Here is a 15,128-nt window from a genome sequence, read left to right as displayed (position 1 = left end):
ATGAGACAATTACTGTGCAGAAATGGCAGATTGTGACTGCACAGGAGCAGGTGCGTCAGCTGTCAACCGTGGAATCTCCAAATTGACAAAGAGAAAACAATCAGAAAAGGGCATCATGACTTCATCGGTCTTCATCTGTCTCTGGCCGCGGATACCGTTTCTGTTCATTATCTGGGATGGAGCATTGCTGTAGAGGAGATGAGCAAAGATAAACAAAAAGAGAAAGGTGCTAATGCGATTTTAGAGTAATATCAGCTTTTATCGAGCAAGTACGTGCAACTGTGCAAAAGGCAGCCACACATTGCAGGGACATGTATCCTCTTAGGAAATTGGGTGAGGCTTACGCATGAACTGACATCAATAGTCCTGTTCCTTACTGTTAGGCTTGGTTGACTTGAGCCAAGGTTACAGTATGTTCAGTTAGATTGTTCATGCACTTCATGCACTTTTGCTTTGTTTTGTTCTTTGGTTATGATGCTTTTGTAAGCTAGTTAAACCAAAACTCACACTAATTTCACTGATTAGTTGAAGTACTGTGTGGTAATGAGCTATAATATCTGATAAATGCTGGGGTTTTTTTTACCTAAATGTTGATCTAAACAATTCCCTATGAAATAAAATGTTATGAAAAAAGAAAATGTGCAATAAATCCATATTGAAAACAAGGTAATATAAAAGGATTACGAGTAATACAATAACACACCTTTGGGGCAGGCTCTGAAAGCTCCCAGAAGGAAGGATTTTGGTTGTAAAGAGTTTTCTTATCAAACGTACGGTGATCCAATCAGCCTAAATTACAATCTGCTCCACTCTAAACTCCATAAGTTTACCAAAATCAGTTTCTGACATCTGGTATAATCACTGCTGCAACATCCCAGAGAGGACTCGGAAATGTTTTGCACCTCACAAAAAATCTTTCAAAACAGCTCTCTCCCTCTCTCTTGATGCCAAAAAAAAGTACAAAGTTTGTTTGTTGGTGAAACTCCTATTTTTTAAGCCTTACACATATCTCATGACCTGTCACAGGAGACGGCAGGCTGCTCTTCATGGGTGAGCAGTGATTGAAAGGTGGGCCTAGTGTAAATCCTCACAAGCTGTTTGGTTGGAGGCAGATCTCGGATCAAACAGACCTGCCTGGTCCCATATCCTGCTACGGCTTCAGCTCGAGGCGGGCAGAGGAAGAGCCAAACTGACAAAGACAGTCTGGTTTATACATGAACTTCTGCATGAATTAAACATGCAGACAATTCCAGGAACTCAGAGCACACTCTCTGAAACGTAAACAAGTCGGAGGAATGCACAACCTGAGCAGCACACAAACTGTGAAAAAAAAGGTAAAATTGTCACCTCACTAATGCATGATGCAGCCCCCCCGCTGGGTCAGTCAGAACATTAATCTAAATTCAGCTACCTTCACTGAAACGGGTGAAAAATCCAACATGACGTACAGTACACTGATGATCCAGGAGGAAAATCTGCAGAGTAAGAACAGCTGAACATGTGCTTCAAATTTCACGCTTATCCTACTGAGGGGGCGACACGACTGCTTATTAAAATTCATAACTCTGACATATATTGGTGACGTCTCCCCTTGAGCTAATCGGTAAACGTTGTGATGGTGATATGAATCATCGCCCCAAGTTTCATTAAAACTAACAAATTAATAGAGAAACAAACAGATAAACACAACAGATGGATTGTCCTACCCTGATAGCATCAGTGAGGGAAAACAACACATACTGTATCTCGTATGTAACTGATTTAAATATAAAAGTGAGTAAACTACGCCTACACTGCAATCATCTTATGCTAAATAATCTCCAGAGGAAACACAAATCAATTATTTATACAGAAAAGCATTGATTTATGCTGATATGTCAATTAAAAGCCCTATCTGCATAGTAACAACCATTACTCTAATGCCTCTTAATCTTACGAATTTACATCATCAATAAAAAGGTGCAAGGAATAAAGTAAGAGTGAGTTTAGCATCCTTATAAACCAACAATCTTAGTGACCCAGTTCTAAGCAGAAATTCCCTCTGCACATTTCTTCTCAACTGTGTCCCGCAACATATGGCAGGCAGCCCAACTCTGTGGGAGTGGAGGTGGGAGTTTGGGACAGCCAAGAAAACGACAAGTCTCAGTCTGCCAGTTCATCTCGATACAACTGCAGGGAGAGGAAATTCCTTCTCCGCATAAAGAGAGAGAGAGAAGAAGAAGAAGAAAAAAATCCCCGACTTTTTGACCCAGCTGCAAGCAAAAAAACCCTCAACTCTGCGAGTGTCTTGTACTACGAGAGTGACGCAAGAGGAGGATCTCAAAAGTCACAATCTCCCCGCAGCATCCTCTGCAGACCCACCTCCGTCGACCGGCAGGGCTGTTGCCTAGTTACCTGGCTCTGCAGAAGTGCAGTGAAGCATCATGGGCTAACGTGGGGACCACTTCACTACCCACACTGACTGTGTTACCATGAGGGACGGAAGAAGTGTGTCAAGTTGTTTTCTTCTCACAGGATATGGAAAAGAAAGGGACAAAGGGAGTGTGATAGCGGACAAAGTCACACATATACACACAGGACTGAGTCATATAGTTGATATATATTATAACACTGTTCCAAGATACATCATGATATGGAGTATGTGTGCAGAATCACATTGATGTACAGTGTGTTTCCTCTTTTTAAATTATATTGAAATCTACAAATGTGTAAAATAAAACCTCCAATTACTGATTTATTTAGATTAGATTAGATATGTTGTTTGGCATCATTCATACAGATCACAGATTTTATCAAATGAGCCCACAAAATGATCATCATATCATCACCACCTTAAAATTTGTGTGCATATTTGAAGCACATCTCCAAAACGTTGGCAAAAATCAAATATAAGGCGAATTAATGAAAAAGTTACAATTACCTAAATAATTAAGCACCAGTAACTCTCATTACGTCCCACTTTTAAATTATTAATTGAGCTATAAAATCAAATCACTATTCATTAATTAGCACTAATATTGTTTAGAATCACTGCAAACTGCAGCTGTGTTAACAGTGTGAGGCATGAATAACCACTCTCCACTCACGCCATAAAACAGTATGATTTGAATGAATTTGTGAATTCAAGCTTCAGAATTTCCCTTTTTAAAGAGATTTTAGCATCAGTGGTTTTAATTTTAACACACAAGCTTTTAACATTAGTGTCAGCATGTTGCCACTTGCTATTAGCCGACTAGAAGCTACATTTTTTAGTACTGAAAATGGATATCAGGAGATTTTTTTTTTTTAACAAAGAACCAAGAGCTAAATAGTTTCACCTTTATTTTTGTGAGCTTTCTTTACTTTACTTTACGATAAATAATCAATGGTATTGGCTATCTCGCTAGCTAACCTGAGCCTGTAGCCTTTTTGCTAACATTGTCTTGTTCAATACTGCTATTAGATGCAACATAGTGTTAATAAGTGTCAGTTATTTGAAGTTATTTTAGCCTCTTTCACACATAGCTTTCAGTAAATTACTGGGATAACCTTTCAAGCACTGGTAGTGATTTTCACTATTCACACATGCAGCTATAGTTAGGAGCATTTCCATCTTGCATGTTTTCACACATGTCGTGGCCATGACGGTATAGATGAGGCAAGGGACAATCTAGCAGATGGCGACCATGTAACACTTATGTATGCCAACCACCATAAAACTCAACAGAAGAAGAAGAAGATGAGGGAAGACCGGATGTATGTGTACGCAGTGAAGCCGTCTCTAATTATTTTTTAAGAAACATTGCAGGCGTGGAGCTGTTTTCGTCTGGTGCAAATGTTCTTGTAATGTATTTAATATTCAGCAGGTTTGTGGGACAAATCACCTGTGAAAACATTAGCGAAGGCAACCGTAAACAAATCCTGGATCCAAATACATCATCAGCAGAGACTTATGACTAGCTAGCTCGCCCCATGGAAGAGCATTTTTCACCAAACCAACGTAATCATTCCTGCACTGCTACTGCTTTCATTAACAACACAGCCATACTAGCATTTCCCCTGCAATGCTACTACAGTAGGTCTTGAGGTGGAAATTGGTAGTACAGATTTCCCTGAGTATATTCCCTGTCTCCCCATTCACACATAACGCAGTGCAGGAAGTGTTCCCGAACATTTCAGGGATAGACTGCATGTGTGAAAAGGGGGGGGGGGTGGGACTGCCTGACACCCCTGGCTATAACAACAATATATCTATAGCGTTCTGCATCATGCATCCTGATAGAAAGCAGTGTGTGGAAAACAAAAGGAAAACTCATAAACAGGAGAAGTGAAAATTGCAGTTTCATCAGCTTGGGAGGCAGAAAGTTAGCTTTTATTGTCTGACACGTAGTTAACTGAATTAAACAAAGTCATTCAGGGTCTCTGTGGGCATCCACGCAGACAACCAATACAAAACTCAACGCGGTGAGTGGAATAGCTATTAATAACCGCCACTGCAAACGATACGTGCAGCATTTTATTAGATCCAATAAGACACTTCTATAGGGAGAGATTGCAATCCCACAACATGGTTATTGTATTCTGTTGTGATTATTAGGCCGCTTGTATTATCTTCCCTGCTGTCGAAGGCTCACTCCTGTTTAAACAGAACCTCTCGCCGTGATCATTTTCACAGGTAAATGCATCTCCCACCGTCTCTGTTGGCTTTATCAACATGAAATAGGTTTCGATTGCTCTGAACATGATTTCCAACATAACACATAACCAGTCACTGTGACCAATGATTGATTTCACGGTTCTTTTCGAATAAAGCAGAGAAAATGTAACGCCTCATGCATTACCCAGCTTGATTAGCATTTGCATGAAAAGGTAGACTTAGCTGTTACAATAATATATCTTGTCTCTATTAGATACGTTCATCAAGGATATAAATGTGTATGAACACTAGTGCATTGCTGTTAATTATCCCGCTTGCCCCAAAATGTCAAAATTAGAAAATAATGACCCTACTCAATCACTAAATTTGAAAGTAATGAGTGCTATTAATATTTATTTTTAAGCAGAAGCAGGTGTAGCATGAGCAGCCAAATAACAACTGCCACTTGCGCTGTTATTCTTCTTCTAATTACTCTCAAATAAGTTTGTTTTTCAGGGAAGTCGTGCAGTAGAGAGACACTATGAGTAGAATATTTATACATACTGATTATTACTCCTACAGCATGTTGTATCAGTTTGACAACATGCTGTAATTTAAATAAATGTGCAAAAGTTAGCTCTGGAAGATGTCCAGAAATGTTTAAAGAAATAAAAATGCATTGATTGTTCATTTACAAAGTTCCTAGCAGGTCATAGCTAAACAACTACAATGATCCATATGAGCACTTTCTGGCACCCTGTTAAAGAAAATGATTCACATGAGTGTTTACTGATCTGGGGTTTGGTTAAATTTAGGAAATTAAAACTACTTGGCAGAGTTTGAGGAGACACGGAGGATATGATTAGAAGAAACCATCATTGACTGGTTGTAGATGCAAACTGCAATCACTGAAAATCATCATCACTCTGCTTCTTCCTGAACTCTCATTCACCCTTTTTTCGATATATGTGCCTGAGGGCGGACAGTCATTATTCACACGACCACAAACACCTGCTATAAAAATCTTTCTCCACCAACAAGTCCTCAAACTTACATGATGAAATACATTATTGATCCATGCACTCCTGAACAACCCATAACAGCGTTTTCTAATCTTGTGCCCCTGTTGGTGATTGGTGAAGACATAATTTGTCTCTGCTTTGACTGTCAGAAACCATTACAAATCACTGTTAAGACATACTTATACTTTATGGTGTTACAACAAAGTGGCTAAGGTACGTTTAGCCACAAAAACCATTTGGTTAGGTTTAAGGGTTAAAATACTTGTTTTGATTAGGGAAACATTACAGATGGATTAAAAACGACTACTTCCTTAAAATTAGGTGACCTTTGTCATCATGCTTACAATAATAACCATGAGGTAAAGGTTAGAGGATGATCCACCAACCTGCTCTACCTCCTGAGCTAAAACCACCCCTGAAGTGGTAGATGGTAAGAGGTGAAACAGGCTTGAAACATCCCTACTGTAAGTGCACATGATTATGTTACTGAAAATGTTGTTGTATGTTCTTTGGAGTGTTTCTGATGAAAATAGCTACTCTTAACCTTATGCACGCTGAACATACCATGTTTCAGTGAGTGGTTTAGAGAGCCTAATGCCTGGCAGGATAATAGTTATTATTCATAAGGAAAATAACAATTGAATCCACATTATATAAAGTCTATATACTGTGTGGTGTTTCTGTGCATTTTTTAAATAATAATACAGTAATGAAATGACTTTGGGTGTATAAAAGGAGCTATAAAAAAGGTAAGGGGTTGGAATATGTGATAAAACTCAAAGACAAAACATTTTTCAAAGCATAGACGCTCACATTTGTGCACAAAAGATATTGCCTCTTTTATCTGGGAGGATTGGTTGATGCGAAGAGAAAAGTTTGTCCCCCTTGAGATTTGACGAGGCTCATCCATTTGACGAGGTCTATGTCCATCATCAAAGCTCATCAAGGTGGTATTTTTTTCTTTGGTATCAATAAAGGCGACCTTTGGCAGTCCCCTCTTTAGCTCACTGCAGCCTTCAATTATTGTTTTTTGTCCCTTTTGGTGGAGAGATGAAAAGAGTTTACCAAGCATGAAGACTGATGACCTATTTCATATACAATAATTCCATGAGAAGAACAGCTGTAATAGATGAGCCAGGCAGAGTTTTGTGCTTTCTATTACTCAATACTCCAAGGCTGAAAAAAAGGCTCTGTGGCTTAAAAGACGGCAAAAACTGTACAATACTTCATCTGCCTTCGGTGCTGCAACTTGAGAGACCCACTCTGCTGCTCTGATACCTCTCGCGCTAAAGGTGTATGCCGATGAGGCAGCAAAATGAATGATTTGATTTGAAAGTAAATCAGGACAGCTTAGGCTAGCTGAAAGGAACAATTGGGGATAATCTCCCTTTCACTGCGGCGCCAGAATATCCTTCATTTCCAAGGCCTCGCTTTCTCTTTGACTCTAAACGGATGTTACTGCAGAGCTAGAGCGGGCACCTCACCTTTGTTGTCATTTACTGAGCCCTCTATTCAGCCATAAAATCCATGCCTCATTTGGTTATAATGGAGAAGTAAAGTCAGGAAAATATATTTTGTTCTCTTTTTAACAACGGCAATTGCATTGTTTTGTTGTTTTTTTCTTTTCTTTCTGTAGAATCACGACTAAGTGAATTGGTCCAGGAAATCTGGTCGTTTCCCTCACCGCCTGCTCTCCACATGTTGGACCAGAGCCAGGAACTGCAAAACACATGCTACTGTACCCACTGACTTCTTTTTGCACTCAATCTCATAATCCTTCAGGCTACCTTCCTTTTATTGTTATTTATTCATGATGTCACAAGCCTCTGCAGACTAATCAGAACTGATTTTACATCGAGCTGAGAGGACTTCAAAGTTTTTGGAACAGATTAGGATGTTGCATGGGTGGCGTTGTAAACACAAGCATCTTCAAGGAACAAGCTGAGGGAGTAATTGTACACTTATGAGGTGCTATCGTCATCCTCCTGAGCCCTTAAAAAAATAGAAGAGAGAATTTAGTCACAAAGCATAAAGCCAAAAGCCTCTTATCCCCCCCCCCCCCCCCCCAACACCTGCACAGTAGCAGCAGCTTTGCCCAAAACTTTCTAATACTGTTTCATTTTCAAAGCCTGTCAGTTCAGCGGTGAATAAGAAGTAAATAACAACAGTGGATTTTCTTGAGAAGGTGATATAATGTCACTTTCTGCTCATAGTTGTCATTGTTTGACTTCTCTTCTGTGGGAATAAAGACCAGGAACATGTCAAACCAAAGAAAAAATGACTGAGTGCATTATTACTATGACATCTGGGCTATAGCTGTCGGATTGTAGGGATTGGGGTTTGTTGATCAGCCCACTACTTTAGTTCAGACTGAAATATCTCAATATCTATTGGATGGATTGCCATGAAATCCTGTACAAGCATTCACTCCCCCCAGAAGATATATTCTACTGACTTTTCCTTTAGTGCCACCAGCAGGTTTAAGATTGAAGAGAGATTGAAGAGAGATACAGTATCTCAGCGTCTCCTGACATTACAGACTTTCATGGGCGTCAGAGGATCTAGACTTTGGTGATCCCCTGACTTTTCCTATAGCAACAACAGGAGGTTAATTATTGTGGTATTAAATGAAATGGCTAAATGTGTGTCTTAACTTGTCCTCTTACATCATCATCATCCCCTTAAGGTGTACAACATTTTGGTTTATAACTAAATAACTACAAAACTAATGATATTCCTATCAGCAGATGTTAGTGTGCTAAAATGCTAAACTAAGAAGGTGACCATGGTCGATTACCTGCTAAATTTGAACATGTTAGCATGATGGCATTAGCATTTAGCTCAAAGCATCACTGTGTGTAAGTGTGGCATCATAGACTTGCTAGCATGGCTGTAAACTCTCAGGCAGGCCAGTCCACCCCTTGTTTTTTGGGCTGAATCTCTCGACCTACGACCTGTTATGAGGTCTGACAATCTAATCTAGTGGCATATGTTACAAGCTATTAATCATAATAGTGATCAGGAGTCTGTCTGGTATTGGTGATGGATGTAGGCAGATGTGTCCATATCAAACTACAAGAAAAGGTTTTAGGAACTGAAGATCAATATATACGACTGCATTGAGGTTATATAAGAGATATTTGCACAGTGATAAACCATGAATCACCAAATATATACTCTCCAAATGCTAAAAATAAGCAGCAGTTTCACATTGTAATGAACTAGTTTATACTTCTTGATTTGGTTTATGCTACATACCAGAAAAACACTACTAAAATTAAGCCTGTGATGACTCTCCTTGTTTCTTATAAGATGAAACAGAAAGCAGGGGATGCAGGGTGCTCTGAGCAGACTGTAGCTGGAAGGCTTACAGATCCTGGTGAAACTAATGAACCAAGCTTGAAATTCAAAGACAACTTTAAACCTATAGAAGATTTCAACTTGAGAATTTATTTTAAATATCTGAAAAATCCTCTGTAACGTTGGAAACAAGAACGCAGCATAAAGCTGTTGGCATAGACGACATCCACTGCCCACTGAGGGAAACACGACTGCCAATTAACAGCAAGATACAATCAAGTCTGATGCTCAAAAATAACATTGTAAAGCACGTTGTATTGTCATTTGTTTTTGTTTTTGTGGATTCAGTCAGTGTGGAAAACTACACAATAAGTTTTCTTCTGCAAAGCTCAAACCTCCAATTTTAAAAGGTGCAGTGTGTAGAATATAGTGGCATCTAGCAGAATGGACTTGGTTATATTGGAATATGATGTTAATATGTATGTCTTTAATCACCTGAAAATAAGAATTGTTGTGTTTTTATTACTTAAGAATCCTTTATATCTAAGAGTCCTTTATATCTACATGGGGAGCGGGTCCTCTTCCACGGAGCCCGCCATGTTTCTAGGGTAGCCCAGAAAAGACAAACCAAACACTGGCTCTAGAGAAGGACTTTTGGGTTTTTCATGTTTTATGCAAGTTTTGTGGCCAGAAAGGAGGGGAGGAGGGTGAGGGGAGGGGTATTCAGTTTGTCGCAATCTGCAATCTCACCGCTAGATGCCTCTAAATCCTACACTCTGCACCTTTAAGCCTTAAAACTGGAGTGCAGGACTTTTACGTATAAATGAACACTTGTTACATTCAAGTTGATTAAGGCTGTAAATCTCTTGCGATTTTCATGGGTTTCAACAGTTTACGTCAATCAGCAAAGTTTGGATTGCTAATGTCGACCGGGGCGGACTGTCCTGAGTGTGCCCCAACCACGTCACATAACCAGGGCGAGTGCCAGCTCATGTAATAATCGTCAGGGGTCTGCGGCAGTGTGTGTGTCATTACTCTCTTTGCTAAAAGCGGGAGACAAAAGTTCCACACTGCGGGTTTAGAGTCACACTGTACACTACTCCTTACAAGGACTGTGCATCCTTTTATGCACACTTTGTTTTTTTTCAAGTGCACTGGCTTATGTAACGTCATCCAATTAACGAGCTGGGTCAGTTCGCAGACCAGCCATCCATACAGCAACTCTCCTCTCAGGGCGCGACCTTTCTCTTCTTCTTTTTGTTTTGTTTTTTAGCTCTTAGTACCTCGGCGGCTGAACACGTCTGGCACAAGCCAAACTTACAGCCACAGCAGTGGACAGGGAGGCTGCCTTGCTGGCTGCTCTGGCATCTCACGCCTGACCTCACCCACTGGGTTAGCATAAGATATACATAGATGATCCGTAAATATACAGCGGGGGAGCCAAGGATGTGGCTTTTGGAGAGGGAAAGAGGGGGTGGCAGAGGGATGATTTTTGAAGCAATATAATGCATGTTTTTTTTTTTGTAAATTCTATAGAAGACTTATAGATGAAGCATCTCTTGGATGTTGCATACATGAAATTAATGAGCAACTGCTGTGACATTGTGTCAAAAGGCCCAAATTCACTAGTTCTAGTTTTGCACTTGGAAATATGTGTTGCTTTTCGTTGTCTTATATTATATATACTGTACTCTCTTATATGGCTGGTATATATAAATATACAGTGCCAAAGCCAAGAATGTGGCTTTTGGAGAAGGAAAGAGGGTGTGGTGGGGGGATGATAGTAAAAAAATACAAAAAATGCAGCAAACAAATGTGTGTTTTTTTCAATATATTACTCTATCCTGTGACATCACTTACACAGTACATGGATTTAAAGCTGAAATTGTTATTATTATTATTGTACTTATATTACAGCACATACTTAGTATAGTATGTAAGTATGTGCTGCTTTTCTTCAGCTTTGTTTTAGTGAGTTTACTTCTTCCCCATGTTTCATATAATTGTGAATTTATTGTCTTTCGGTTTTGGACCATTGGCTGAACAAAAACAATTTGAAGAAGTTGCCTGGTGCATTTTTCATTACTGTCTGACATTTTATGAACCAAATGATTAAAACTGATAATTAAAATAACCATCTGTTTCAGTCCTACATGGGTTTAATAGAACTTTGGCTTAAAAACAAAAAGGAAAGCAAAATATGTGAGAAAAAAGAAACTTTCCTTTTTTTTTTGGCGACATATTTGACTCACTGTAACACAGGGCCTCATATGCTTTTTGAGTTGTTTTTCCTTATTGAGGTCAGAGAGCCTCGGCGAGAAACAAAAAGCTCCATTAAAGTTGCTTTAGGCTGCTTGTGCGATGAATTTACTGCCAGTGCCTCACCTCATTATTCACCAAAAACTCACAGTAAAGTCCTCAGAATGAAATCTCCAGACAGGTACATCCTTTAATGAGCACCGATTCTCTCATTCCTTGAACATAAAATGAATTTCTCTATTTTCTCCAATGTGACCTGTTAAGACCTTTTTTTGGTTCATTTGCATAAGGTGTTTAAGTATTTCACCACCACCTGCTGTGCAACATGGCCCCGCTCTGTTTCATATGTGACACTTTAACTTTCCTGAAGTTAAAGTACTTGCTGCTGTATCTATATTAGATAAGTCTGCAGTGCTATACTCCCCCAATTCAGAGCTGTTTTAAAATGATGCCGTACACACATTGCTACTTGGCTGGAAACCCCAGGCAGGAAATGAAAACAAATGGCATGACACCATTAGCTTTCCTGGAGCATGGGGTATAAATATTTCACTTTGAAGGTTTTACATCTTTGCTCCAGAAGGATCTCATCCTGCATCTTACACTCCTGTCCTAAATCCACTGCTATTACCGATCTGCCCCTACATACCCCGAATGGGTGGAGGCTTTACATAACACCCACTCTCTCTCTCTTTCTCTCTCTCTCTCTCTCTCTCTGCAAACAGACACACACACACACACACTGGAGCCAGAGCCAGAGAGCTGCTGTGAAAGTACCACAGCAGGCCCAAATAGAACAAATGCCTCAAATAACCCTAGTCATTGTATTTGCTGTAAAAAAAAAAAAAAAGAAAGAAAGGAAAGGAAAAAGAAAAAAAGGGGGTGGTCTGTGTTTTATGTAGCAGCCATTAATCATTCTGGAGGAAAAGAAGAAGCCCCTGGTTTTATGTACTGGCTATTCTCTAAAGCATTTACAGTGACAAAGGTGTTTTTTATTCAAAGCCATCCACAAGGTTGAACCACAGTGTGTCTTGTAAATCTGTTCACATTAAACTTATCAAGTAGTCAAGGAAAGATATTATTTTTCCAGATACAGATCTGTCCCTCCGGGGAGCAAATTATCTAACCGTGAATCTCGGAGCTGAAGATGAAAGAAATGCGGCAGAGTTTGGTGTGCCGTCAGAGATCTTTTCAAGTATCTCATTTCACCCCGATCAATTTTCCACAGAATGTGTTTTAATTCTCTAAATGCTGTGCTAATCCAATTTGTTGGCATGCTGGTTTATGGCAGCCTAAGCTCTAGTGAATGAAAGGCCCTAGAGGTTTGGTGCATGTTTGTGTGCGTTCCTTGAGAATAATAATATAAAAAAAGAAAAGCTATTGTTTCTGCATTGTAATTGTCACAAGGACATTTTCATAACTGGCTCTTTGTACTTATCTTGCAGCTACTATTAGGAGAAACTGCTCATTCATCTGGCTTTGCTTTCCAAAACAACATGCACCTGAAAGCTGTTTTCGTTAATCCAAACAGTAAATTTTGTGTTCTGTTGTTGTGCTCGACATCCTGATATGATTGCTTACAGCTCTGAAAGCCAAACAAAAAGTATCACCTGGAGTAGAGTTATTCTGGCAGGGATGAAACTGTTTACTGTAGACCAGCGTTTAAACAATTAGTCAATAATTACAATTGGTCAAAAACGACAGAAAATAAAGATAAACATATGATAATGAGTTCATCATCATCAAGTCTCCAGTACCAGCTTCTCAAATATTCTGCATCTCAGTTTGTATACTAAATGTAATTGTCAGACAACACAAGCAATTTAAGGACCTCACCTTTGTAAACGACATGTTAATCGATATTAAATTATTTTTAATTGCAGTCCTAATTTAGATGGATTTTTTTTAATTACAGCGATAAATTAAAACTCCATTTTGTTAGATGATTAAACTGTTTTATGATCAGAGGGCATCAAAGAGCCTGTTCTTGTTAAGAGTGTGTACCAGGCAAACAGGAAGAGGGCCCAATCACACGCACGGCATGTTAGATGAAACGATGCTTTAATAAACCAAAATCCAAAAACAGGATTATAGTCCAGCAACTAGAGCACAGTCCAAACAAGCAAAATAAGCTCTGAAGGGGACAAATAAGGCAGGCAGGTCATAAACAGGCTCGACATCAAAAACACAGGTGTTAGATAGTAAGGCAGGTAAAAAGTAGCAGGAACAGATAACTGGATTGAAGTATGTAACAAAGCAACATAAAGGATCCTGGCAGTGAATGGATGGCAGAATAAGCTTCTGGGTTTGATGAGGTATTGAGCAGCAGGTGAGGGTAACTAGGGAGGGGCAACAGGTGAGTCCATGGGTGAGGGAACCTGGCAGAAGAAAGTCCCGAGGCATCTGGTGGACTAGTAGAGAATGCCAAAATTAAAGGAAGAGAGAGTGTGTGGGGCTAAATGCAGGGACAAAAGGCAGAATGGGCAAAGAGAAATGAAATATCGTGCTGGTTCTTTGCTGTATCAGTGATTTCATAGCAACAGCGTTTTTGTGTCATTGTGCTAACAAGGCCATTTTTCTAATGGAGGGTAGCTGCTGCACTCTCTGCACGCACTGCCCTGATTTTCCGACAGGTTGAGTAGCAACTTCAACTAAATTGAACTCTGACCCTAAATACAGTACGCTGACCTCCTCAAAACACATCAAATGGGATTCTGGCATTGACGGGAAGCGGGAGAGATGACAGCTAAAAGTTTTACTGCAGAGGAGAATAAGAGAAACAACTTGTGCTTATCTGAAATTCTGGAGATACAGTATGTAACTCTATACTCTGGATCCTACTGGGACTTGAGTGAAAAATCTCAAGCATGGCAAGAAACATCAGAGAGGATGGAGATACCAGACAAAAAATAAATAAAATGTTACTAGTTTTAGGATTATATACTGTATATGGCTCTTTATTCCATATATTAAATTGAAGAAACTGTTCTAAATCAAAACGAATAGAAAAGACCACCATATTGTAAATTAACAATGGTTCCATCCACCAATGCCTAACCAGGAATGTCAACTAATCAGATTGGTATTAACAAAAGAAGCAAGAAGTTTGTAAATGCATGAACATACAACACCTTTAAAAAAAAGTTGAGAATTACAGCAACTTATGAATTTTTCCTTTTAATGTTATATTGCAGTGTGGAGTGGATAATTGACGCACAATGGTCAATTTCACTTGAACAAATAGAGACCATCAAGATGTCATTCTCCCACAACCAGCCAGATTAATTAAGGTTAAAGTCAAAATCAATCCAGATTTGCATGTACTTGATTAAATTTCCCAGAGTAATTAAATATCTTCTCACCACAGTTCGAGGAGGACTCGACAAGTAGGATCGTTACCACACTTTTCATCATTAATCTTTTCCCCATATTATTGCAGAAAATCCCTCAGTATGAATACAACACAGTGAATATAACTATAAAGAGACTTTTGAAATATAATCATTGCCGCAGAAACCTTCCAGAGCAATAATGAGGACATCAGGAGTGCACTTCTGGCAGGAGCTGTTGAAACAGATGTTATTATATCTAAATTCAAGTAAAGGAAGTTGAACTTGAACAAATTCAGGTGCTTCATGCTTCCTTTTTTCACTATATTTATGTATGATGTGGCCTGATTCTTTCCCATCTTAGGGACAGAACAGTGAAGTTAGGTTGGTCAGTGTGGGCAACAGGGCAATATTTCATGCGTCACCCTTAGATTACTTACATCTGGCCCTAATAAGATATCCTGCAATGTGGATGTATATAGATGTATATACAAGGTTATATTATGTGTGAATGTTATGTATCTGTATGTTTTTCATGCAAGGAACATACACATGATGCAGGCTTTAAAAAACTAATTTCCCTTCTAGGACAATAAAGACTAC

At 39.2% G+C, this 15,128-nt stretch overlaps 1 protein-coding gene across 3 annotated transcripts in view; it reads right to left on the bottom strand.

Annotated features, from left to right (window-relative positions):
• LOC128385366 (ankyrin repeat and BTB/POZ domain-containing protein 3-A) overlaps nt 1-15,128 on the bottom strand; it is a 198,104-nt gene that overhangs the window by 92,206 nt on the left and 90,770 nt on the right. Inside the window, exon 3 of one of the 3 annotated variants that reach the window (XM_053344233.1) lies at nt 3,731-3,758. The exons of the other annotated variants lie outside the window; for them this stretch is intronic. Coding sequence (XP_053200208.1) covers nt 3,731-3,758 — 28 coding nt within the window. The remainder of the gene's footprint in view (nt 1-3,730; nt 3,759-15,128) is intronic. 3 annotated transcript variants of the gene reach the window in all.

This window comes from Scomber japonicus, chromosome 23, assembly GCF_027409825.1.
Source record: "Scomber japonicus isolate fScoJap1 chromosome 23, fScoJap1.pri, whole genome shotgun sequence".
Taxonomy (NCBI): Eukaryota; Metazoa; Chordata; class Actinopteri; order Scombriformes; family Scombridae; genus Scomber; species Scomber japonicus.
Note: the sequence above shows the minus strand (reverse complement) of the source record. Positions and strands in the feature narration are given on the sequence as shown.